The sequence below is a fragment of the Siphateles boraxobius genome, unplaced genomic scaffold, assembly GCF_051911475.1.
Source record: "Siphateles boraxobius isolate OS27281-9 unplaced genomic scaffold, OSU_SipBor_1 22, whole genome shotgun sequence".
NCBI lineage: Eukaryota > Metazoa > Chordata > Actinopteri > Cypriniformes > Leuciscidae > Siphateles > Siphateles boraxobius.
The window spans coordinates 35528196-35555946 of NW_027508833.1; the positions used below are offsets into that span (position 1 = coordinate 35528196).

Consider the following 27751-nt stretch of genomic DNA (forward strand, 5'->3'; position numbering starts at 1 on the left):
TTACCCCAAATATAATTATATGATTCACTTTAATATTAAAATCCACCACACTGCACAAACGAATGCTCACCGGCTCCTTCCTTGTTCAAACAAGCTTTAGTCCTGCAGTCTCATTTTCCCAGTTCCTCCACACATCTTCCCAGCCTGCTTACTATCCTTTGAATGACTCCAAATCCCCTAATTTCCAGATCCTTCCCACCTGGTGATTAACTAGTTGACTGCAGCTGGGCACCACACCCAGCACCAAAGCACCCATGCAAAAAAAAAAGGGCGTGGTCTGCAGTCCAGCTCGACACCTCCCACTCGATCTTCCCACGGAAACCGCTGGAAAGATCGCACAGTGAACTAGTAGTCAGAGATTTCCTCCTGGACTCCCAGCCTGCTCCTCCACTGGCAGTAGGACCACCAACCGTCGGACATCCCGGTGAAGAATTGTGAACTGAAGGTCCCCCCGAATACTGGAGACGCGATGCATGGATGCAGGAAATTTGGATGATAATGTTACAGGCCTCACCTCCGGAATACAGGAGCTCGCCACAACTCTAATATTCACATCCCGTACAATGTTTCTGGAGTCAGGGTTGACACTGATGACTCTTCCAAGCTTAAAGTGGCCCTTCAATGCATTCTGATCGCAGAGCCACACAATATCTCCAATTGCGACATTCCTCTGTGCAGTGTGCCACTTGCTCCTCACAAAAAGATTAGGACCAGCAAGTTGGCTCCAGGATCTCCAGAATTTGTTGACCTGATGCTGCATTTCCTGGAGTCTCTTATAGGGATAACTTGTGAAGTCAAATGTTTTCCAATCACCACTTGATGATGCTCGTCCCAGCAGGAGTGTATTGGGCGTGATGTACTGCACTGTACCTTCAAGGCTCTGCACCCTGGCATCAATGGGTCGCTCATTTGCCAGATTAGCGGCGAGCTGAAGTGTCGTCTGAAACTCGCTGAAACAGAGCCCTGACTCTCTTCCCAGACTCTGGAACGCCTTCTTCACTATCCGAACAGCTGCTTCAGCAGAGCCATTCCGATGAGGTGAATCAGCTGGCAGGATTTTCCAGTGCCAGTCAGTTCCATTTTGAGCTGAAGTATCCTCCACAGCAGACCTATCCAGGCTGTCCAGGAACTGATACAACTCCTTCAGAACAGACTTGGCGCCAACAAAATTAGTCCCTGAATCAGACCATATCTTCTTAGGGTGGCCTCTAATTGCTGTGAACCTCTGATAAGCCATCAGGAAGCTTTCCGTTGACATTGTGTTGGCAAGCTCCGTGTGGATTGCTCTGCTGACCATACAGCAGAATACGACTCTCCAGACTTTCATTTTGACTCTTTTCCTAACATCATCTCTGACCTGATAGGGTCCAAACAGGTCAACTGCTGTAAACTCAAACGGAGATGCTGGCCTGGTTCTCTCTTGAGGCAGATCTCCCATCACTTGCTGACATCTTCTCGCTCTGGCTTTCTTGCAGACCATACATTTCTCAATGACTTTGAGCAATTCTTCGTCCCTTGATGACCCATGCTCTTTTTCTCACCTTCATCAGAGTCGCAGCCACACCCTCGTGACCCTTGCTGTGAGCTTCCTGAACCAGCAATGTTGAAACCCAGGCGCTGCAAGGTAGGAGAGGGACACCAACTCTGTCTTCATTAAAGGCTTGGACTCGCCCACCACAAACTAGCAAACCAGTTCCTTCTTCTTTGAAGACTACCAGCCGGTCTATTGTGGTTGCTGGAAAGGTCACCCCCTCCTGTGTGGCAAGAAAAATATCTCTTAAAGCATCTTGGCGCTCCATCGTGGTGATGACCTCAGCTGAGGAAACTGCCTCCCACTTTGGATCTCCCAGGATCTTATTTTTAGCTGCAAAACATTTTGCTGCCCTCCAGACCCAGGCGATCGTCTTAACCAGGTGAGTCAGGTTGCTGAACCGTCCTTCATTCACCAGATTTCGGACAGCAGCACCAGCAGGTGGCCTTCGATGCTCCAGATCTGGTGGCTCCCTCTTCACCTGAGCTCTTGTGAGAGCCGCAGCAAATGATTTCTTCTGCATCCTTCCAACACTCTCTCTGGCAGCTGCGGATACATCCTTTGCAGACTTAATCGGCCAATCCTCAACTGGTAGACTCAGGAACTTTGGTCCTTTCTGCCATGGTGAATTTTCAGCCAACTCTTTTGGGCCAGCCCCACGAGTAATGATGTCAGCGATGTTCAGAGATCCAGGAATCCACCACCAATCCTGAAGTTGTGTGCTGGTCTGGATTTCTCCAATCCTGTTGCCAAAAAAGGTCTGGAAGCCATAGCTCTCACGTTGAATTGAACAAAGTACTGTTTGGCTATCAACAAGGTGGTACCACCGTCTGACTTGGACTCGACCATGTCGTTCAAAGTACCTCTTTAATCGGGCGGCGAATACTGCCCCACATAGCTCTGCCTTGACTGCTTCCCCCTTGTGGTCTAGGGGAGCCAGCTTAGCTTTAGACTCCACCAGCCTCACTATCGGACCTTGGTCACAGTCCCACCGCAGATACAGGACGGCACCATAAGCATGATCACTGCCATCAGAAAAGGTAACTGCATCAGGCTTAGCTGGCCCGCTCACTGGTGTCAGGGCTCTAGGGAACTTGACTTAGCTCAGCTCAGCGTATTCTTCAAAAAGGCTGATCGCATCTTCTCTGAGCTTCTCTGATAGTGCAAGGTCCCAAGTGTCTCTGACGGTGCTACATTTGGGTTTGGCCTCTTGAAATGCTCTCCGAACCAAAATGGCTCCTTTCTGCTTTACAGGTGTCGTCAGACCAACCGGGTCATACAGCCCAGAAACTTGGCTAAGCAACTCTCGTCGTGTCAGCGGGTCTGGCGTCTGAGCTCTCACCTCTTCCAGTTTAAGGTCTTGGCCAAGTCTCATCTTTCTCTTCCTCTTTGAGAAATTTATCCCAACCATAACATGAAGCCTGTCATCCTCCAGGGTGTATCCGAGGCCAAGAGCTTTGTTGTCCTCCTCCTTTAGCTGATTTGGCAGGATTACAGTCTTTGGAATAGCCACCTGCTCCGATTTTCCAACAGACTCCCTCCTACGTTCACCAGAAAAGACCCACGGCTTTAACCTGAACCCTCCTGCCCCCAGGATCTGCTCCACATTTTCTGTGATGACTTTGAGCTGGTCCAAGTTGTTATGAGAGGTCAGGATATCGTCGACATAGCTGTCCTCCTCTAACACTCGACGTTCTTCCTCAAGATGGCTAAACTGGGGGAGATTCGCTGTCTCTCTCATGGCGAGTTGAGCTATACAACCTGCAGGCTTGTCACCTATGTTTACCCTTGTGACTGCATACTCGCCGAGCTCCTCCTCCTCAGAGTCACGCCACAGAAACCTATGCAAATGCACCTCCCGATCTTCAAGCCACACTGAATTGTACATTTTTCTTATGTCTCCCAAAGCCGCAAAACCTCCCCTCCGGAACCTAAGAAGCACAGCACGAATAGAATTGAGGACGTCGGGGCCCTTTAACAGGAGATCATTCAGACTCACCCCTCTGCACTTCTGACTACTGTTCCAAACCAGTCTCACCGGAGTTGTGACGGAGTGTGGGTTGGGTGCGATGAGGTGGCTAATGTACCATACAGGGCCAGTCCATGTCTGAAGGACGTCTTTAGACAACTTCATTGCGGCTCGGCGCTCGACCATCTCGTGAACTTGAGCAGCATAGGCAGCCTTCCACTCCGACTCCCTGGTCAGCTGCCTCTCAGTCCTGAAGAAAGTTGCCTCAACTGCACTCCTATTGCTTGGCAATGTGGCTGGATCTTCTACCCAGGGGTACTTGGCGTGCCAGTGAGGCCTCTCACTGTGCTCATCAGCAGCTACATATGTGAGCCCATTCTTTACCACCTCCAGCTCCCTTTCTTCAGCGAGGGTCATTTCTTTGCCGCCTGGTTGGCAGTTTCCACAGCGACAACCCCCACATTTTGGAATGCAGCCAGCACCGATACGATCCCATTTCCACCACTCGAGGAAGCTGGATGTAGTAGTTACACAACTGAAACCATGAGGTTGCTGGCTTTGCTGACGATGAATGGGGACCACGCAGGTGTGTTCTTCATGCTTCACTGCCGCAGTTCTCATAGACCTTGCGAAATGCGTTCTCGATGTATGAACTGATACAGTTAGCGCCTCAAACAACTCAGGATGGGTGCCAGCAACTGTCTTTCCCATTGGTCCGTCCCACAGCACAAGGTCCCCCACAGTGCGGATTTTCTGCGGAGCCAGCTGGCCTTCCTTGTGACTTACAAGGAGATGGATCTCCCTCGGCCTTGCCAGGTCGCTGAGTGGAATGTCTGGGAAGAATTCTTGAAGTTTTTTGGCTGACACATGTCTTTGAATGTCTGCAATGCTGTCTAGGCCATAGCAAACCAGCTGATGGCATCTAAGAGTGCCTCTTAAAGTGTTGACCCGAATTTTCAGGAGGTACCGCTTTGTCTTAACAAAGACTTTCATGCCTCCTACACCATGGACTACAAGCGTGATGTCTTCACTTCTAAGATTGAGCCGACCTGCTGCCTCATGGGTGATATAGTTAGTATCAGAAGCTAGGTCTATAAGAGTCCCAATTTTCTGCCCAGCATTTGCTGTTACCTCCAACAGCATCATGATGACAGGCCACTCCGCTAGCCCGCTCTCTACCAGAAGACTTGAATGACTCTTTGCAATATGCGAGGTGCTCGCTGATGTATTACAGAATGCGTCCCGGCATTGTTGAGCTAATTCAGGTGAGAGTTTTCTGAAGAATTTCTCCTGAGCCTCGGTGTAATTCCTCCAGCTCTCACCTCCCACTGTGCTGTTTTTTCTTCTCCTCTGAGCCGTACTGTCTCTGGATGCCTCAGCCCTGGGACACAGATAGTAGTGATGGTCTGTGACTCCCTGCTCTCCACAATCGGGATTTCTGCACAGAAACAAAGTTTTGCAGTGATTACCCTCGTCATGGACCTCCAGACATGTCCAGCAGGCTCCCAGCTTCCGCACTGCGTCCTTCTTCTCTGTGAGCTTAAGCACACGGAACCGTTTGCAGAAGTACAGCTTCTTCTTATGCTTGATGTCCCCACAGACGACACATCCTGAGAGATTGCTACTTGACTGGTTTGAGGCTCTGGTTCTAGCTTGCCTTTGCTCCGGTCGGTTTTCTTTCCTCAGTGGCTCTTCATCCCTCAATTGATCCAGCTGTTCATAGATACTCTCTTGACTCTTGAGAAAGGCCAGAAGACAGTCGAAGCGCTTCTCTGGGTCAGTACTGCTTCTCTCAGCTGCATAGAGAAGCCACTCTTTCTTCAGTGCATCCGGAAGCTTGCTCTCAATTGACTTTGTCACCAGAGGGTTCCTTAAAGCGCCAGCGTCACCAAGGTCACTCAGATCTTCAAGGGCCTTCTCCACAGCTTGGATGAGCTCAACAATTTTCTTGGGCTGGTGACCTCTGGCAGCTGGAAGTCTCTGGAGCTCCTCTACTATTTCAATAGCGATCGCAGTTTGGCTTCCAAACCGATTTTCTAGGACACGAAAGATATCTTCTGCTGTGTTATAATTCATCAATCGAAGATCTCTCATTACCTTCTCATCCAAACTGTCAAGAAGCTAGAACTTTTTAACTTCTTTTGAACCAGTGGGTTCTCCTTGCCTCTGGAGGGCCTCCCAGTCCCTTTTCCAGCGATGAAAGTCTCGCCTGATGCCAGTGAACTTAGGGAGGGAAGTAGGCTTCAGTCTAACTACTGCTGTTGGATAGTTGATAGAAGCTGCACTCACAACTCTTTCGGCGTCTTTTTCAGCTTTTGCTTGAATGAACTCTGCTTTTCTTGACATTAACTCAGGGATGATCTGCTCAAGATTTCTGACCCGCAGCTGAAAATCTTTCCGTTCAGCAGGGGGAACCCAACACTTCCACTGCGTGTGCAGCTCTTTTGCCCTCTTAACCAGTTTTTCCATGTAATCAAACATGAAGTCAAAACTCTCTTTATTCCCACCAGATCCGAAGGACACCACACACTCTACTTTTTCCTCTGCAACCTTTACTGCTATCGTCAGTTCCTCTTCTCCAAAGTTTGCCCAGAGTGTCTTTTGAATAAGCTCCTTGAGCTCGTTCAGTCTCATCTCACACTCACTTGTAGTTTTCCCGATGTCGGCCTTTTGCTCCTCATTCAACCTGGGAACTTCTTCGGAATCAGTATCCAGCTTTGCCTCTACAAGGTACTGGGCCTCTACATCATCGTTGGCTTCCATGACCTTGTTGGCCTCAATTATGAGCTTTTTGAAACTGTCCCTGAGCTCCTCTTCAGGTGTGATGCCATGCATCCGGACTACGTTGTTAGCCAGTCGTGAGAATTGCCGCTTTGCGGATGTCCTATTTGCTTTAAGCTGCTCCAGGGTCTTTGAGTCAGCCATCTTCTTTTCAGCAGGATTGGGTGAGATGATTTCCTGTTCTATCAGGCCAGGCTGGTTGCTGTTCAGGATTCTCTGTTCCAGTCTTCACAGTGGTTTTTTACTGTCAAGTGCATTCACTCTAGTGAAGTTCAACCCTGCAGTTTCCCCCACTTGATAGGGTATGCTTGCCTCTGAAGGTTTGGACTGGATTTTACTCAATGACCAGGAATCAATTCTTTCTTTTCTTTCTTTTATTTGAAAGTTGTCATGGCCACAAGCAGGTAAAAAACCTTAAACACAAACAAGTAAATCAAGAAAACACATAATAAACCCAAGTAACCATAATAAAGCATCACCATCCAAAATCAAAACTTAAATTTAAACACTAGAAAATCAGTCTTAAAAATAAGTAAAATTTGAAGACACTTTTAAAGCATTGCTCAAATGATTTAACCTTAATTTTTAGCAGCTTTAACCCTCTACAAACACAATCCCACACTTCCAGTTTGCACCCTTTTAAAACTTTACAATACGTTACTTTTAACCATGCTTTCAATCTTCATGATGTTAAATGTATAACACTTTAGCTTACAATTCAACCACATCATTTTATACACACAATTTTACCCCAAATATAATTATATGATTCACTTTAATATTAAAATCCACCACACTGCACAAACGAATGCTCACCGGCTCCTTCCTTGTTCAAACAAGCTTTAGTCCTGCAGTCTCATTTTCCCAGTTCCTCCACACATCTTCCCAGCCTGCTTACTATCCTTTGAATGACTCCAAATCCCCTAATTTCCAGATCCTTCCCACCTGGTGATTAACTAGTTGACTGCAGCTGGGCACCACACCCAGCACCAAAGCACCCATGCAAAAAAAAAAAAAGGGTGTGGTCTGCAGTTCAGCTCGACACTAAGTTTTTAACTATGGAAGTAAGGTGTGGTGTGAGTGTATCGAGGTCAGTGCAATATCTCTCAGGGAGCTCACTGGGGCCAAATTGGATGATTTGTGTTTTCTCTTCATTAAGCAGCATAAAGTTGTTAGTGAGCCAGATCTTGAGTTCATGGAGACTCTTACATGCAGTGTTATCGTTATGTGTTATGGGTATGTAAAGTTGGGTGTCATCCGCATAACAGTGGTATGACACGCCAAGTCTACTCATAATTGACCCCAGAGGAAGCATGTACAGTGAGAAAAGTAGGGGTGCCAGAATTGAACCCTGGGGTACACCACAGTTTAGGTGAGTCGCAGAGGATAGATGACTACCTAATCTAACAGAAAAACTTCTGTTTGAAAGGAAAGATTGAAACCATTTAAGTACTATACCTGAGATACAGATCGAACATTCTAACCGAGATAGGAGAATCTTATGGTCTACAAAGTCAAAAGCTGAACTTAGATCTAAGAGTACTAAGGCCATGGTATCACCAGCATCTGTCGTTATAAAAATGTCATTTAGAACTTTTAAAAGGGCAGACTCAGTGCTGTGAAGGGGTTTAAAACCTGATTGAAAAATATCCGAAATAGAGTTAATGTGTAAATACTGTTGGAGCTGTGTAAAGACCGTTTTTTCAAGAATTTTGGATAAGAAAGACAGGTTGGAAATTGGTCTGTAGTTCGCATATACAGCGGAGTCGAGTGTGGATTTCTTGAGGATGGGAGTCACAGTGGCAAGTTTAAAACAAGCAGGGACAATCCCAGTCAAGAGACTGTTGTTAATGATACTCAGAACATCCGGACCAATGGTGTCAAATATCTGTTTTAAGAAGTGAGAAGGTAGAATGTTGTGGGGTGAGAAGGTGGATTTTAGCTTTAAACTGATTTCCCTGCATGTTTGAAGGGAAATCAGTTCAAAGTGACTCCATTTCGAACAGGAAAGAATAGGATCGGAAAGATACTCACATGAAGGACAAACTTGTGCACGAGTAATATTAATTTTTTCAGTGAAAAAGTTAAGGAAGTTTTCGCACTCAGTGAGAGAGATCATAGGAAAGGACTTAACAGAAGAATTTAAGACAGAGTCGATAGTAGAAAAACAGCGTTTTGGAACAATGAGAATTTTTTTCAATTATGTCGGATAAGAATTTATTCTTAGCTGCCTTTGCTGTTTTTTGGAAATTCTTTAGTGAGACAGTCAGCATCTCGAAAGAAATTAGAAGCCTGTCTTTCTTCCATTTTCGCTCAAGCCGTCGACATTGCTGACGCAGTCGACGAATATCACTAGTTATCCATGGCTGGGGCTTGTTTTGAGGATAGATGAGTTTCCGAGGTGCAATGGAGTCTAGAATGTTGGAGCATTTATCGTTAAAAGCCTGTAGTTGCACATCGACATCCGGATGAGAAATAGAGTAATCCGAGATGAGATGATTTTCTGCCACAGAGACAGAGTACATTTCAGAAAATACAACATGAGAATGTGGGGTTAAGAAGCGAGACCAACGAGCATGAGGTGGTACTGTTGTGGGTGGAAAAGGAAGCAGAGTTGAAAAGAGCAATGGTTTGTGGTCAGAGAGTGGAATATCTCTAATTTCAATATCGGCCACAGACAGACCATACGACAAAATTAAATCTAATGTGTGACCATAACAATGAGTGGGACCGGTTACCCACTGAACAATGTTTAAGGAAGATAGTAGGTTTAAAAAGTCCTTAGCTAAAACATTGGCAGTACAACATACATGAATGTTAAAATCACCAATTATTAAAATATGGTCTTATTTAGGCAAGATGATCCCCAATAAGTCTGCAAACTCGTTTATGAAGTTGCTGGATGAAGGTGGACGGTAAATAAGTAAGAGTAGAACTGGACAGGGAGAATTTAAATGAATTTCCTGGAGTTCAAAGCTAGTAAGGTGGTCATTGATAACTGACGAGAGTGTATTCTGTTTTTAAAAATAGCCACAAGTCCGCCTCCCTTGCCAGTTAACCGGGGAGAGTTAAAGAAGTCGTAACCCGGAGGAACCAATTCGGAAAAAACGCTAAGATCACCTGGTTTAATCCATGACTCAGTCACAAAGAAATAATCCAAGTTGTCAATTGCAGATAAAAGTTTTGTTTAGTAAGGATCGGACGTTGGCAAGCGCCATCCTAAGCAGATGTGGATCCTGTGGGAAGTATCGAGTAATACGGAGTGATCGCAGATTATGATGATTAACAGACCTGCGTCGGAACCGTGAATATGTCCGTTGAGCAAGCCCGGTTGGTGCACACGGAGCAATCGGACGAATCCATAGACGGTTTAGTTTCACAGGCCCTCGAGAGAGCCAAGAGTGGCACGCCAAGTTCGGTGCGGCATAGATCGATGCCGAGGTGGAAGATAAGCCTGTTGCCCAGGCCGTCCTCAGCCGAACGGTGACACCACCCCGCCTTCCGTGTCTCCTCTGGCGTTTCATGCGTGGGGCTTACCGGTGTGGATAACCCGGTAGGTTTAGCTGCAGGCGTGGTGAGTAGAACTCATAGTTGTTTAAATCGGGGTGAGTCCCAAACGTCTTTGGCATGGAAAGGTAAATGTCTATAAGTTGTAGACGATCATAAGCGATCAAAGAGTTACAATATAGAAACAACAGGGACAATAAAAACATCGTCAATAGCACAGAGGGCGGACGGCGTGTCACACACATTGGCGCCATCTTGCCTCCCAAGATCATGTTGGACGCAGCTGCCATCAAACCCAGAAGTCTCTGAAACTGTATTACAGTGAGTGACTGGCCTAGTCTTACCCTGCGCACGGCTTCCAGGATCGATCTTATCCTGGCAAACGGGCTCTCATGGTGTTTGTGTCCCAAACCACGCCCAGAAAAGTGGTATTCTCTTGTGGAATTAGCACGCTTTTCTTTATGTTTAGCCTCAGCCCCAGCGTTTTCATATGAGCTAGCACAGCATCTCGACACTGAGCCACCTGATGTTCCGACTTTGCCAGAATGAGCCAGTCGTCTATATAATTTAGCACGCGGATGCCCTGCAGTCTCAAGGGAGCCAGAGCTGCATCCATGCACTTTGTGAACGTGCGGGGTGACAGTACTAGGCCGAACGGAAGAACCCGGTACTGATATGCTTCGCCCCCGAAAGCAAACCTGAGGAACTTCCTGTGTTGTGGAAGGATGGAAACGTGAAAGTATGCGTCTTTTAGGTCTATTGTGACACACCAGTCCTCGGACCTGATTTGACACACAATCTGTTTCAACGTGAGCATTTTGAATCTTAGCCTTTTTACTGCTCGATTTAGTTGGCGCAGATGTAAAATGGGCCGCAGCCCCCCATCCTTTTTCGGAACTATGAAGTACGGGCTGTAAAACCCAGACTGTCTGCTGTGGGGAGGAACCCTTTCTATAGCCTCTTTTTGCAGAAGTGTCTGTACTTCTCCTTCCATCACCAGAGCCTGCTCGGAGTTTACTACCGTATGTATTACCCCGTTGAACCTGGGCGGATATGACCCGAACTGAATTCTGTATCCTTTTTCCACTGTACGCAGGACCCAATCTGAGACATTTGGCAGAAGTTTCCACGCTGCCAGAAAATCTACTAAGGGAACCAGCCTCTCGAGGCTGGTCTCTGGTGTTATTTGAGCGGCCAGCTCGGTGACCTGAAACGGCGCACCTGCAGGAAGCAACCGAACTGACCCACTTCGAACCCTCCTCGGAGGGTGGGAGCGTCCCCATGCCGCTACGTTTCCGGGCGGACATGAAGACATGTGCTCGTTGAGGACCGTTGCGCCCTGAAACACCGGAGGTGGCAAGGTTGGCAACATGGCCCCCTGATGGCACCGAGAGGAAACGGGTGCCTCGACACACCGAATCCCCTCGGAGGGGACTGCCACCAAAATCCTGACGCCCTTCGCGTCAAGACCTCTTCGCTGAGGACTTCCTGGAAACAATCACAGTCCTCAGATCTGCTCTACCTCGGGAAGACCACGGCTGAGCGCGCTGTCCCGGTCCCCAGTCTCTCTGTGGGGGAGCACGGGCAGCCACGCTCTCCTTTTGCTGGACTCTATAAGAGGATGGTGTACTCGTTTGGAGCCGCTCCCGCCCAGCAGCCCCAGAGACATTGGTTTTACGGGGGAGAAACTTTTGAAACGCAGCCGCCTGCTTTTTTGCTTCTTGGAACCTCTCAACGACCGCGTTTACTGAGCCGCCAAAAAGACCAGTAGGGGAGACAGGAGCATCTAACAAAAACTTTTTGTCCCGCTCTTTGATATCAGACAAATTCAACCAAAGATGTCTCTCCGTAGCCACCAGTGCTGCCATAGAGTTGCTGATAGATTTTGCCGCTTCCCTGGTGGCTCGAAGAGACAAATCAGCTGCTCTCCTGATATCCGCTATAGTTTCTCTTCCCACTTCTTCACACTCATCATCTATATCCCCTAACAAGTCGGCTTGATATGCCTGAAGGACCGCCATAGTGTGTAGACTGGCGGCCGCTTGACCTGCTGCCGAGTACGCCCTACGCACTAAAACTGATGTTGTTTTTACTGGCTTAGTGGGCAGCTGCGGGAGTTTCAGCGATGATGCAGACTCAGGGGAAAGATAGCCCGCAAGCGTCTCCTCCACCTGAGGCATCGCCGCATAACCATGTTCCTTTAACCCTACTATATTAGAATACTCAGATGTTGCTGGGTTAAATACTCTAAATGAAGCAGGTTTATTCCATGACTTTGACACCTCAGTGTGAAGATCAGGAAAGAACGGTAAGCCCCGCTTTGGAGGTTGAGATCTGGGTGGCAAAAATCGCTCGTCTAACTTGCTCTTTGACTGATGCGGTATCTGATCACGGGGTGGCCAATCTAGATTTAATCTAGCAACAGCGCGAGTGATAACCTCCAAAAGCTCCTCTTGTGTGTGTGTGGTTGTGTCAGATAATGCAAAATCTTCATCTGCATCCAGGCCCACAACATCCAGTTCCTCAGAACTGGAATGCTGCAACACCTGCGCTTCAGCGCGAGCAGAAGAAACCGCAGCGCGTGCTTCTGACTCGCAAACTGAAGCGTCGGATCCAACGGGTAAAGGCAGAGATAGGGGATCACCCGTCTCAAGCCCCGCCGCCAGATCCATCTGCGAGCCCTAGGACGAGCTTCTCCGTTGTGCCTCGGCAGCAGCGGGACCCGAACCCCCGAGGCACGCGAGCCGAAGCACCCTCCTCAAAGAGTGCTCGGCGGGACCGGAGAGTTTTCATTGCCAGCTTCTCACAGTGCTCACAGCCTGCCCCCTCGAGGGCTGACTGGGCATGCTCTAGCCCCAAACACCTCACACAAAACTCGTGTGTATCCCCACCCGTGATAAAACGAGGGCAGGGAGTAACACACTGCTTAAACTGCTGCTTATCCATATAGAAAAGATAATACACACCAAAATTGCCAGACGATTTCACATGGAGCACTTGTGAAGACACAGAAGCTGACATTGTTTGGTTCAGGGGTGCTTTATACCTTCCTGGTCAATGACGTCACCCGCCTATGACGTCTCGTCACGCGATTGGACTGATTTCACGAGTACTTCATGACGCGTTCACGCAGGGGCGTTCGCAGCGCTTGACGCAGCGCGAGTTCCCTTGAAAGGGAACCATCTGCTAAATTATTATTATTATTATTATTTAAATCTAGACCTATGTAGGCTATACATGTGTAAATGTATGTGTATGCCTATGTAGGCTATATTGATATGTGTAGCCTAATGTTGTTTTGATAGGCTACTTAAAACAAAAATGAACATTTATTAACACAAGTCAATTAACATAAATCAATACTATTAATTCATTCAAATTTTTTAATGCCTGCTTTTGGGCATTAGTTATTGGTGGAGACAGACTAACTTCAATGTGTAGCCTATATGCTGTATAGACCGTAACAGAGTTGAACAGGAATGTCGAATGTTTTGCTAGTAAATAATTAAATCATGTCATCTGATATGGCAACTGAAGGTTTAACAGTGCTGTTGATAATGAAAAGCAGCTAGTGTGAATAGGAGAAACACAGCAATTGTAATTAAGCTTTTCAGAATTTAGAAATATTTTGAAATGACGCACGAAGTAGGCTATAAAAGCAATAATATGTGAGTAATATAGGTAGGCTGAAATACTTGGAAACTGAGTGGCGTGGTCGCTAGATAATAGTGCCAGGTCATGAATAATTCAAATAAAGGTGAGCAGTTGGGAGTTGGTTGGGCTGGCAAACGGCGCGTGCTCGTTTCGTTTTGTGTTGTGTCATCATTCTGCAGCTGAGACTGCGTTTTAAGTTTGTCTCGCGATTCGAATAATATGTCATCTGTGCACCAAACTTTTGGCGAAAGTAATACGTTTATATAAACTGCGTAATTACGTTTATCTAAAAACTTTTGGCTGACGTATTTATGTTTTCCACAGCCAGACATGTAACGTTAAGAGACATGCGTTCGAACTTGCAGGTCAGGAGGTGCTCTTATCAATCGACACCAAACATTTTTGAGGTAAGAGAGACTTTAGCAGCAAATGGCAGTTACATTATGGTGCCTTCGGAGCTTTTTTGAGCATTTTTGTAAATGAAATCTAATCTTAAGTGGCTGTACATTTCAATATAAGGGTCATTTTATAGTTTCCAAATGTCATACAGGTCAAACTTAAATTGACTTTTGAACATTGAGTGAAACATTATAACTTGCTGACACAAAACGTCAATTTTTCAACTCATCTATACTAATTAATTTACAAAAAACATATTTTTAGCCTACCTGTTAGACCTGCGTTTCCTGTAAGCTGCAACTAAAAAATAACATTTTCATTTGTTTCTAGTTCAAGTCCCATCCTTTTTGCACAAGTTACATGCATTATATTCAGATTTCTAATCCAGAAGACTGTGTTGAAGACTAAGATTATGATATCAAAATAATTTAACTGTGTTAAGCAGTGTGCAAAACAATAAAGTAGTCTTTATTCTTTTAAAGCACCCTGTTTCAATTTAAAAAGTTCATTAAATACAATTTTGTACAATGTCATGTCACTTTGTCCCTCATTAGTGCATGTATAAATTACAGTTTTGCAGCATATATTTTTGTAATGTTGACAATGTTCACTCTATTGTTGATAATTGCTATTATTTCAATCTGGAGTTCAAAATTCACAATCAATGGTAAACAACAGTGATTTGTGCTCAGTTTCTGTAGTAACTTTGCATGGTATTGTAACTGAAAACAACCGTTTAATTCATCAAATAGCAATCCATCAGAAATAAAAATAAATAATAATGTCTTAAATACAGCTGTCTATAGATAGTTATTTTCTGGCAGAAAAAAACAACAAACTTTTCATCATTTATCTGTAATTTTTAAACATACAATTTTTAATTATCATTATTTATTAATAATACAGAATTGTGTGCAATGTAGTTGCCTCTGATATTTTTACTGCCTTTTACTGATTTAATCATAAAACTGCATGGATATATAACTTGTGTCCATATTTTAGCCTCTGGGTGAAATTTACATTTATAGAGGGATAATAAAACAAATTCAAATATCACAAAGCATTCGTAGCACATTAAGAGGTGGATTGTAGCCCGAGAACACTTTGTACATTGGATGTGAGGATGTTACTGCTTTGATTTAAAGGAATATTCCAGTTAAATACAAGCCAGACTCCATTGACCACATCTCTGACATGCTTTTGATTACTATATAAAAGAATTCCACTTCATACCATATTGTACAGTGATTTGATTATCTCATAGGCTTCCATTGTAACTGTAAGTACATTTTCTATGCTAAATATACTTTTTCAAGCTGTTAAATATCTCATCTGATAGATATTGGTCATGTTTAAAACTTGCTTTCAAATGCAAACCAATATATGAGCAAATTCTATTATTGAATAATTTCTTGTCAACAAACCAGTTAATTCATCTAAAATTCAAAATTATTTTTTGAGAGTCTTCATCCAGTTTGTTAACAGAAAAGTAATATAAATCAACTGTGGATAGATCTAATATGTATTTAACCCAGACTACTCCTTTAATATTTTGTAAAAGGTACTAAAGGTCTTATACTTCACAGACAGTGGATAATGAGTATTCCTGCCACCTTCACCAAAATGCCATGACACCTTGCAGAAGTCTAAGGAGTAGATGGGAGGACCCAGTGAGAGGAAGACGAACACCCCCGTTTTTACCTAGCTTCACATCATTTGATGAATCATGTAGATCAGCACACACACCTAGTCCTTTTTTATTCCTGAGCCGGACACGCAGTGTCCCTGAAGCTCTCCATTGCTACAGTAGACCCACTTTACAATCAAGCTTCTCCTCTATCACCATCACCACCCGGAGTTTGTCTCCAAAAAGGGATTGTTTGCCTTATTCAAGCTCAGCATTTAGCCCTCTAAACATTCCGGACACAGTGCCCTCTTCCATGACCCAAAGTGAAAATAAAACCCTAAAAGCCATTGCTGGCATTCCAAGGCCTAGACATAAAGCAGTTGTGGTGACGGTGGAGGAGTGCAGAGAACATCATTGCGATAACGAGACCCCCAGCAGCCTCCAAGCTCCGCCTGTCCACAGACACAGCTACACCATGGAAGATGAGCAAACAGATTCTTCACCCCCTTTAAAACGCCACATCTTCCGCTCCTGCATCCATCTGGAGCTCCTACCATCCAGGCTGTCCAAATCTACTCTGTACTTGGACAAATCCCTCTCAATCCCTCTTAGACAGACTTTGTATAGATCCACTCTCTCCCTTTCCCTTGGAAAACCATCTTTTACTCAGACCCCTGAGAAACCCAGGACGATGATTCAACCTAAAATGCCCTTCATTGACTGGGACATGGCGAACATTGCCGTTGATGGAAAAGAAAGGCATTCCCAGCACCTGAAGGATGATTCAACCATCAATGGTAGTGCCTTTAAGAATAATGCTGGCTCCGGCTCCGACATACTGTGTTCCACTTTAACATCATTGCCATTCAGAACAATCTGCAACTCATCTTCTGCTGTATTCAGACTGAATGGAAAGGCTAATGATGTCTTAGGGCCTCCGCAGTGCAATCTAAGAGCCAGACAGGCATTCAGCAAGCCATCAGGTACCTATATCACCTCCCTGGTCCACAGAAGCCATGCAAATGTATCCATCCTCTCCCTCTTTCTCTCTTTTTGTTGCTCTCATTTATTCTACCATTGCTGCAATATACCTTTCGGATGAACCATGTCATATCTTTGCCAGTGTGTTTTCATCTCCTACTCAGGTTGCACACCTTCTGATTGGTGGCTCATGCATTGTTAATGAGACGGCCTTCCCAAAAGCTCCTTGGGAATGGGACTGCATTGTCAGAAATACTATAAATGGATTTATGAAAATAAAAGAATGTACCTGGAACATTTCAATCCAGATGTACATTGCATTGGCGCACTCAAATGGGTCACTCAGACGTCAGATAAAAAGGCCCACTGGCACAAATTGTTTGATATAGTGTGCATGGCTGGATGTCCAAATATGGAAGGAAATCTCTCAGTAGAAAGTTCGCTGTGAGGCAGGACTTTTAACAAAGAGCGTCTTCATCTTGGAGATTATTTTCAGGTAAAGGCAAGTAGTTGATTGTAGCATAATAAGCATCTGATACTGGTATTTTGCAGTATTTTACCTTGCAGGAGAATTTCCATAGTTAGGATACTGATTTTTTTTTTTTACAAAGTAATAGAAAGCGAGTGAGTGGGAGCTATCTGAAAAGAGAATAGGGTGAGTTTCAATCTTCTTATGTGAGATGATGCATCATTGACTCCACATTACCTTGCGTCTAAAGTCTATTGGTTTCTCTGGCCTCTATTCTGGCTAAACACATTTCCTAGTGCTGAGTCAAAGTAACATCCTCTCTGCAGCACACTGATTTTTTGCCTGTGGTCTGTGAGGCATGTGACGGCATGACTGGGCTCTGATGAACTAACACCAGGTACCAAAGTAGGGAGGGCTTAAAAGGGCACTTATTCACAAGTCTTAGTTTATTTATGTATCAATCCTTCAATGTCCTTTTGCAACCCTCTGCATCTGTCATTTAAATCAGCCTGTCTCTCTCTTACTGAGCTTGACATGCTTTAGTGAATAGGATTTAAACTTTTATTTCAGAGCCAATTTTGAATAAAATGGTGGACTCTGCTGTTATATTCAAGACCTCGAATGTGCTCAGTGTGAAACGCCTTAAAAGTGCAACATCTTACTCTGAATTGGAGGATCAAGAGACACAATCTTCCAAAAGAACTGGTATGACATTTATACAACCCAGTTTTTTCGTGAATATTACTGGAATTTTTGAGACAAGAGTTCAGTAAATTATTGAAAACATGTTTTTTTTCATAATAATCTTTATTATGCTGTAAATACAGCCCAAAACAACTTTTCTGGTTATATTACCACATGAGTGGTCAAAATAACAATAACCTGATTTTTACATTGTTTGTTTGTGATTTTTTTTTCTTAAGGTGCAGTCACATTAGCAATTTCAGCTAAATTTAGCAGGAAATGAGGTCCATTGTCAACAGTGTAGTGATATATGAAGCACAGCTCACACAAAAATCACTTAAAGCAAAGTCAGCAATGAGACGAATCTGATTGTACAGCTTGGGGAAATCTTTTGCCCTCATACGAAATTTCAGATTGTGGGGATTCCAAATTAAATGACTGGATTTCACCTGTGAAAATTTGCGGAACAACAAAAAATGTGACCACACCTTTACGATACACCATTTTTCACTTTACTGCCACACCACACTGGCATTGCTGTGGTTTTTAGCACACTGCTAGGTGGTTGCTAGGAGGTTCTGGGTCATTTCTAGGGTGTTGTAGGGTGTTGACCTCCTCCAATATTCAGTTTCTAAATTCATGCAGGAAACTGTATGATATGGCTTTGGTTCTTCCATTACTGTGAGTCTTTGAAAAAGAAATGGCACACCTGTCCTTATTAAACCTGCATGAATTGAGGTAACATTCATGTCCGTAGGATAAACTTGTTATGCATATGAACAAACCCTGAAACTTAAGTCTGAGCAATAGTAATGGTAATTCTTGATTGTACAACTATTAAAATCCCAATCCCGATGGACAAAATCATGTCCCGCCACATTACTTCCCACTTAATATCCACTTTCTCTTGTACATTTGTCACATTACAGAAGTTGACAGTGCAATGCTTTTTCACATTTGTATTTAAATACTAAAAAGTATGCACACCCTATTGTGGACTGTTGCATGTCTTGCGCTACTTCTGTGTACCAGTACTTTTATGTATTACAATGCATAAGTGCTTCTTATCCAGGTAAAAGTGTTATAGTAAGTGTTTGTAAGGCTGTGTGCTAAGGCACTAAGCTAACATTATTATTTATCTGTCCAGGAGTCCCTCAGGTGTATGAAAGGCCCCCTCATGAGGTCAGAACAGTTTTCCACACTGCTGAGAAAGTCAGGAGACTTATTGAGTGCCCGGTCTCTCCCCATCTGACTAATTGCACCTGTGGGTCCAGGACTGACCAGCAGGCCACTAAACCGCAGTTGCTTAGTTTGAGGGTATGGTTTTACTGAGAGAATATGACTTCCATAGGGTTTGTTCAGGCAGGCAGTGTTATTAACAGTGTTTTTAAATGTATTAGTGTTTTATAGATTTACTTGTGACTGTCAGATTACATTAAAGGGCAATCTAAATGTAAAAATATGAAACATGATCATTTACACTTAAATATCCAATATCAACCAAAATACATCCGATATTGAAAAATGTAAAAATTCTAGCCTATTGAAAATCAAATTGGATTTGTGTGTGAACAAAGCCTCAAGTTTACTTCCTTCATGAACACCCAATTGTGGAAAATCATGTATATACACTCCAGCATTTCACTGTGGCATAAACTTTGTGTTCATTTCCAAATGTATGTAGGAGGCTCTTGAGCTGTTTCGGCCAGATTTCATCTCTCGCTCTCAGAATCGGGTGCGGCGATTAGAACTGAAGGCCAGGGAGAGGCGGAGCTTACAAACAGCAGAATTTATCATGGGCGTGGAGATGGCTAACCGTAGGTGGAACTGCACCAAACCACACCCACTTAGTGGTAAGATACTCTGTTTTCATTAGCATCCTATACACAGATGAAGGAGCTGTAGTGCAGATCTGGTGCTGCAGCAATGCAGTCTCAGAATCACTTCTATAACCATTCAATCGGGTGTCCACAGAAGCAATGAACTATTACTTACTAACAGTGCATCAGTGTGGTAAATGCCTGCAAAATGTGCCAACAGTGGGTATAAGGGTCATCATCTTATTTTTAGGGCATGCGCACTGCGGCAAGGCACATTATTGATGCCGTCACAGGAAGACATGCTTCAGTGCTGCACTGAAACTTTTGGTGCATAAAAAATTCAGTAATATCAGAACAAACTTGGGACGGACAGCCTTATATAAAGCAAACTGATACAATTGAGATCTCAAGGCCTCTGCATGTATCATTGTGGCACTGTTGAGAATGAACAATGAATCTTAAAAAGTATATGAAATATCCTGCAGCTTCCTGATGCCCCCTATTGGCTTCAATATGATTCTACAAGTTACTGTAAAAATGTTCTTATTGTATAGCTACTGTATATGCAACTGCAATATTTGTTCAGTAAGCTCATAAATGCATCCATTAGAAAATGCATAGGTCAGAAAAGTCACAGACCGACTATGACGGTCTTTAGAAAACTGCAACTGAAGAATAAATTGTAACTTGAATATTAAGCTTTGTAACAAACTTTTAATTTAACTTTTATCCTCTATAATCCTGCTGAATGTGTTTTGTAGATAACCTTTTCAAACCCAGGGACAGAGCCATCTCAGGCAAGGAGATGCAATGGAGATCGAGACGGTGAGATTTCGCATACACTCTCTCACAATATCACAGCAACAGTGCTTATCAGTGCAACAACACAATATGACCCCTTTCTGATAAGGATAATGTTCGCTTATCTCTCTGCTGGAGTAAAAGCCACCAGATCAGATGAAATATAGTGGATTAAAGCATATATTGACATACTTACATCAAGGTATTTCTTTTTGTGTTCCTGTTTGTGTTTAGATGGATCAATTCCTTCTTCCACACAAGTCTCTGTTTTCATGTCATTATATGTCCATCATCCTCAGTCTGTGCTTGCAGGATTTACAACAAACTCCCCGAGGTGGCCAAAAAGAAGGAGGCGGCGAGGAAGAGACTGGTGTCTGAAACCAACAGACTGAGGGCAGAGGTCTTCAAAAAGGTTAAGCTTTATCTCACACAAAAACTGATCTGTATTTTAAGGCTTATAGATTTCATGAGATAAAACATTAATCATTAAAAAAGCAAGTACGCAGCTTGTACTTTCATTTGCATGTATCCGTTTAGCAGTCGCTTCTGTTAATTTAAGAGCCAACAATATTTACAATATACAATGCTAAGTGTAATATAAAGCTAGATTAGTACACAAGCTAAGAGAAATGCAGAAAATAAGTGTATTTGTTATACTGACTATTTAGTTTTACTAAAAAAAAAAACTACCACAATTTTTGTCCCAAAGCACATCATATTTTGCTTCTTTTTTTTTTTTCATAAAATTGAATTAGGTGTATCCTGATGTTTACAGAGAACATGCTGGGTCACATATTGTGAATTTCATCAAATAACTGACATTTATACAGCAAAATGAAACCTTATACAGACACGCTTCTGAGCTGAATCGAGAGCAGAAAAGTAAAATATGATAGGGCCTTTTTTCAGCACCCAAATATGTAGTTACCTTAATATAATTCAAATAAGAATTCAATTAAAGTGTGTCTGGTTTAATAGCCAAAATTAAATTAGACTTGTTTTAACGGAAACTGTATAGCGCTGTTCAGTTTGTAATCCTAAAACCTTGGAGATAATTAGCTTTTTCCAGCAATGGGTTCCCTGTGGAATGTCTGAGTTTTTAAAATAAAGCTCTGAATAAATTAAGATGTTTTTTCCTTCCCTGAGACCTTTGCATGCTTCAGATTTCTCTCCAGGACAGTTCTCAGCCTCAGCTCCCGATTGAGACCCATTGATCTAGGATGTGAGTTTACGCTATGTGCTTGACTAAACAAGCAACTTTGCAATTTGCTAGTAACATTTTTAAAGAATAACACGAGGTATTACCATGTAATTTATGTCGTAGAACAAAATGTCGAAGCGTCTTCAAATAGTGTTAACATAGACTTGAAAAACACTATTCTAAATGCCTCTTGCTCTTGGAAATTCTAGAGGGCATTCAGGGCACACAAAGTGAATTAGCCGTCCGGACTGGCTTTCAAATTGAAGTCATGACAGAATAGCTGTGTTGCTTTGTGCTGATGCTGTAACAGTGAACACTCTAAAGTGATCCTCAAGACTGACCTTTAATGGCCTCCACAAGGACAAACACACCTGAGGCTTTTGTCTCTTAATGCGTTCTGTCACAACTGTCAGCCCAAGTGTACCAGTGGAGATGAAACTTGTGTTACTCTGTGAAAACCTTCCCTCCGGTTAGAAACAGCTGGTGCTGTGGGGTGCCAGACTGTCTGATCTCACCTTGCTAAACTTTTACCTACGCTCTGAGGTGTCAAGTGATGTATAGAGACTCATGAGATGAATTCATGCTGAGAGTCTCAACAGTGCTTCGCAGCAGCTTGGAAATGATCATATGCAACATAACTGTTACATTAATCTTGTCAGGCCATTGTGAAAACTTAAAAGGATAGTTTACCCAAAAAAGTAAAACTGTTTTACATTTTTTTCCCAATTTAGTTCCATATTGACTTTCTTCAGTAGAACACAAAAGGAGGTATATTGAAAACCATGCTGATTGCTTTTTTCCGTCATGTAATTACAATTTATTGTGACTGAAGCTCTTTCATTAAAAAAAAAGGAAAAACACTATCAAGTCTTCTGAAGTGACACAATAAATTTAAGCTGTTATTCACTGATAATCTGTCCTAGTTTGCCTTGATAGAAGAAACAATGTTTTGTTTTGTGAATTAAAAGTTCTTTTGAGTCAGATCTTTTCAATGAATCTATTGATCGGTTTCACTTATTGCACTGATTGATGTAATAGCTCTATTATCAGTGTATAATGACAATAGGTTTCTTATCCAAAGCTATCCTATGACTTTGCAACACTTAAATATTGCACACAAGTCATTTTGACCACTTTTATGTTACTTATTGACGTGTTACTTATTGACTTATTTACATTATACTTATTCAAGATTAATAGTTCCATTCCCCATTCATTATAATAGCATAGAAAAGATCAACTAGTACATTCTGCAGAATGTCTTGCGTTTCACAGAATAAAAGAAAGCCGTACAGGTTTGAAAAAACAGGAGGGTTTGGAAATAAAGGCATACTCTTCTATTTTCAGCAAGTTGTTCCTTTATTAAGTGAAAATTTCAATTGTACTTGCCCTGTCTTCCAGCAGAGGTCAGTAGAGTTCTTCAAATGAATCCTTTACTTTTTGATATCGAGATTAATGCCAATCAAGGGTGATTTATTCATGCATTCCTTTTGTTCTTTTCGGTGACAGACATGGCCCTGATACTTGTGGGACGCTTGTGACACAAAGGAGGGTTGTGTCAACAATAATTTCCTTGTTTTTGATGTTCAGAGTGTTGAATTCCACAACAGGACAGCTTTTATTGGAATTTTGGATCTCTTTGATGACAGGCTGATCCCTGGACACCTAAAAGCTTTTGTAAAGGAGAAATCTCTTGTCGGGGTGTGTTGTTTTAATGGGTGTCAGGTCCTGTGAGGCTGATACTTTGTCATGAAGTGTCTAGCTCACTGTCTCCCATGAAGCCCCTCTGTCTTTCAGGCCAGCACCTCCTGTGCGACAGTGATGAATTCCTGATAAGTCAGGATGAAGATAGTGAAGCTGGTGCAGGGAGAGATACGGTGAGAGAGAGAGAGAAAGAGTTCACATAGGCATTGTTTTGTCGCTCATAACTTTCCATGGCTCTTATGTGTGTCCTGTGATGATAATTAAATACTTTGAAAATAATCCAACTACAATTGGTCTAAAATATGTGTGGCTCTTATGTGTGTCCTGTGATGATAATTAAGGACTTTGAAAATAATCCAACTACAATTGGTCTAAAATATGTGTGTTTAATCCTTTAAATATTTGATTGGTTAATACTTATTCTACAAGTATGTATTAAATTGATTAAAAGTGACAGTTACGAATTTTATATTGTTGCAAAGTATTTCTATTTTAAATAAATGCTGTTCTTTTAAAGAATCCTGAATAAAATTATTACAGTTTCCACAAAAATATTATACATCACAACTTTTCAAACTAAACTTTTCACTAAAGACTGGAGTAATGACTGCTGAAAATTCTATCTTTGTCATCACAGGAATAAATTATATTCAAATTATATTCAAATTGAAAAAAATTATTAAAGATTGTAATGCTATTTCCCAATATTACAGTTTCTACTGTATTTTTGATCAAATAAACCAGCCTTGGTGATAATAAGTGGCTTCTTTCAAAGCCATAAAAAAAGCACAAACCTTTGAACAGAAGTGTATATTTGGACAGAGGAAGATTATGCCTTGACTACACAAATGCACGCTGTAGTTTGATTATAACTGCGTATATTAAGTTACTTACATTGTTTTTTGCTCAATTAGTCTCAGCATCTTTGTTTTACAGTGTTTTTACTTTTTTATTACCATTATAACTTCAGGAAATACTTACTAAATGTTTCATATTTTCAAACATAATGTTGTTGTATTAAATTGGAAGTGAACTATTAAACCAGTTATGTGTCAATTCATGAATGATCTAAATGCTTAAATTTTCAATTTGCTTCAATTTTTAAAGGGATAGTTTACCCCAAATGTAAATTCTGTCATTACTTATTCACCCTCAAGTTATTCCAAACCTGTATGAGTTTTTTTTTCTCCTGTTGAACACAAAGGAAGATATTTTGAAGAATGTTGGTAACCAGACTGTTGACAGCACCCATTTTTCATACTATTGAAGTCAATGGGGTCCGTCAACTGTCTGGTTACCGACATTCATCAAAATATCTTCTTTTGTGTTCAACAGAAATGAATAAAACTAGGAGCAACTTGAGGGTGAATATGTAATGACAAAATTTTCATTTTTGGGTGAACTATTCCTTTAAGTTGACTTCAACTCTTAAATGGTTCCTTTAAGGTGATAAAAAAAAAGACAGCAGTTCATGAAAAAAAGTTTGTTTCTCGAACAAACCATATTCAACTTCTTCTAATCTTCGCTGGAATGTTTTGGTTATTCTGCAGCAGTTGGCGGAGCGCAGCATCAAAGATAGCCAAGGACAAGGAAACCAGGCAGAAAATAAAATGAATACCTCCAAGGAGAGAAAAGTCATGATAGCATGATGTGGTTTGAGCACAGATAGCAGGTTATCATTGCACCCGGTGGAGATGGCCACCCAGGGGGACAGGTTGGGAGAATTCTGGGTAATCTGTAGATTACACAGTCACTTCCCCCTCATTTCTTCACCACTTGGCCTGAGCGTGCAGGTGCTCTGCGAGGAGGATGCTTGGCTAGTTGTAGTTTAGTTTAAAGTTTCCTCTCCTTTTTTCTACAGAAACTTTTGGATCAGATTCTTCAAAGACACAGTGACTGATGGAAGTGCCTGTTCACAAGATTCATATCCCCCGCGCTCTCCTTGCCTGAGGCAAAGAACTGAAGACGAGCAAGACCTTTGCAGCTCCCTCCTGAGAGCAGAGAGCAGAGAGCTTGGCTTTCTGATGCATTGTTCCAAATATAAAACAACTTTTACCAGACCTGGGGTGAATCCACATTATATATGGACGCACGTTCATGGACTGCTGTGTCCTTGCTGTCTGATAAGTATTTTTAAACATGTTTGATAACACAGCATAAGATTGCTTAAGACTCTAGACCTCATTGGCAGCACGTCCTGATTTTTCTGAGTTAAGACGCATTTCATGGGTCAGCATATTTTGTTGATCCTGGAACAATATTCCTGTCCAAAAATTTAGTCCTGACCATATCTCTAGCTCTAAACCTTAACCCAACCTATAAGTTATCCCTAAAACTTGTCCCTCAAATCTTATTGGTTGAATGGAATGTTGTACTTGGCGAAATCAGTTCTACCATAGAGACTCGGGAGGCAAAATAACGTGACAAGTATGCATTTATTAACTGCCCAGCAAGCAACTATTATGATATAAAGCTCTCTGGCGTAGGCCCCGTCTGTAGCTCACAATCCGAGGGTAAGGAATCTGCATTTCCTACTTGAAGACGAAGGCAGGGGCGCAGCCGACCCCCGGGGAGGTATGGGAAGGGACTAGGGCTGGGTAAAAAATACTGATTTCTCGATTTTAATCGATTCTCATTTTTACGAACCAATATTCGATTCTTAAATCCCAAGAATCGATTAGGCTAGTCATCCTGTTTTCAGTTGATGAATGAATGGAACATTGTAGCGCACATCCCATCCAATAAATCACAATAATCTTTGTGCTTTTTTACTATTGATATATGAAACATAGTCTCAGATTACGTCAATTTTCTTACGAAATTCAGAAACATAAATACCGTTTTGGCACTGTGGCGTGTGATCGCTCTGGCGCAGCTCAGCTCAAGAGAATCAGCAGCGCGGAGCACACATGAACTTCTCTTCCGCCTTAATAATACCAGTAACAGTGCGAAATGAACATGAATGAGCATCTGAAAGTGTGTTAAAAGATAGAGTACAACTTATCAAAATCCAATTTCACATGGAATGGCTCAATCAGTGTTTCAACCGTGGAAAGACGTCAGTAAAACAGCTTGTAAACAATGTCATGTAACGTCACTTTTACCTCAGAACCATATCCAGTGACCGAAATCGAATCGAATTGTGAAATTTGTGTCAATACCCAGCCCTAGAAGTGACCATCCTGGTGGTGGTGGGGAGGATGGAGGTGAATATAGACGTCATCATCTGAGAACTCAGAAATGTGTAAGTTCCGATCTTTTATACTACAAGTATAAGAACACGATTGGATAGATGAGAGGGTAATAAGTTGCTTTACAATTGAGTCTTCTTGGCAGAACTTACCTTAAAGCTTTACTTTTCTGTAAAAAAATGTGCTCTGTCATATAAACTCTTAAGAATATAGTGTGTTGCACCAATTAAAATGTTGTTTTAAATAATATTTGACCCAGTTTTTTTTTTTGGTCCAAATAAAATGGCACTATCACATTCACCACCTAGTTGTCGTTGTCATCATCACTGTCTAGTGTTTATCCCTGTCTGCACTACAGCTCCCAACATCCTCTTCGGTCCACACCTGCACCCCATTCCCCATTACTGACACCTGCAACCCATTATGTGTGTCACCTGGGCTCTGTTAATCTGTGTTCATTAGGGAGTGTATTTAAGTTCCTCTCAGTTCTGTGTTCGGTGTCGGTTATTGTTTGTGTATTGTGCACACTGTATCACGTTATATTTTATGTTAATTAAACTCTGTTTCTTGCATCTTCGTCTTCTGTGGATCCCTGAACGTTACAGGCACAATGCCACAAAATGTAAATTAGGCCACCAAAAGTAATTTGCCTTTACAGATACTGAATGCCCTAAATAATTGTTTTATGTATTATTTGTTCAAAATCACCATACCCTATTCAAAATGATCTGAATTATTTTCTCTAGTGGAAACTGATTGACCTGACCTGAGGATTTAAGCAAAGTTAATAGAAATCATAATGGGATTTGCCACCCAGCTATTCGCAAAACACATTACAACGATGTATTACATACAGCTTGTTCTACTTATGAAATGGTCTCATGGTCCTATGTATTATTTTAAAAAAAAAATGTATTGCCGGCTTTTCGGACCCTTTTTTCAGATTCAGTATGCAATTATTCCCCACATTAAAATTTGGGTATTATATTCTCTTTCTGTAATAGGCAATTTCAGTAAGTGAAGTATAGCTACTTGTTAATATGTTGTTGGATATGATGATAAGAAAAGGGCATATATTGCTCCTCTGCCCTGGAAGTGTCAGGATTTCTGGTGTGGAATGTGAAATTTGGGGTAATATAATTCAGGAGAGAATAGCGTAACAGAAGATTAGTCTGGAAAATCAGTGATCAGTTAGATGACAGATAGATGATATGATAAAGCAAATACAAGTAACCTAAGGGTGTAAAAATCGTCTTTGATCAGCAATAAGAATGCAGAGCTGGTTGTGGTACTTTGAAAGTCTCATGAAAGGAAGAGCAAGTAAATATGCTGATTTAAAAATGTGCTGAAAAGTCCTTGAGTCTCTGAGGTCAGTATGCTGCTGGAGACCTTGAAAGAATTATTATAGTGCCTTTCATAACGAAAAGGAAAG

The 27751-nt window shown here is 42.2% G+C and overlaps 1 protein-coding gene across 4 annotated transcripts; it reads left to right on the plus strand.

The window, feature by feature from the left end:
- Positions 1-13581: 13581 nt before the first annotated feature.
- Positions 13582-26622, plus strand: LOC143746428 (uncharacterized). Of its 4 annotated transcripts, none has more exons than XM_077238224.1 (8): positions 13600-13849; positions 15428-16451; positions 17489-17623; positions 18750-18919; positions 19287-19455; positions 20184-20247; positions 20536-20635; positions 24990-26622. In XM_077238224.1, exons 1-8 carry the CDS (start codon positions 13754-13756, stop codon positions 25026-25028), a joined length of 1797 nt encoding a protein of 598 aa, XP_077094339.1. In that variant the 5' UTR covers positions 13600-13753; the 3' UTR covers positions 25029-26622. The 4 variants fall into 4 exon arrangements, with proteins under 4 accessions (XP_077094342.1, XP_077094341.1, XP_077094339.1 ...); XM_077238225.1 differs by having other exon boundaries at positions 13602-13849; positions 19287-19419; XM_077238227.1 differs by lacking the exon at positions 17489-17623 and having other exon boundaries at positions 13582-13849; positions 19287-19419.
- The last annotated feature ends 1129 nt before the right edge of the window (positions 26623-27751 follow it).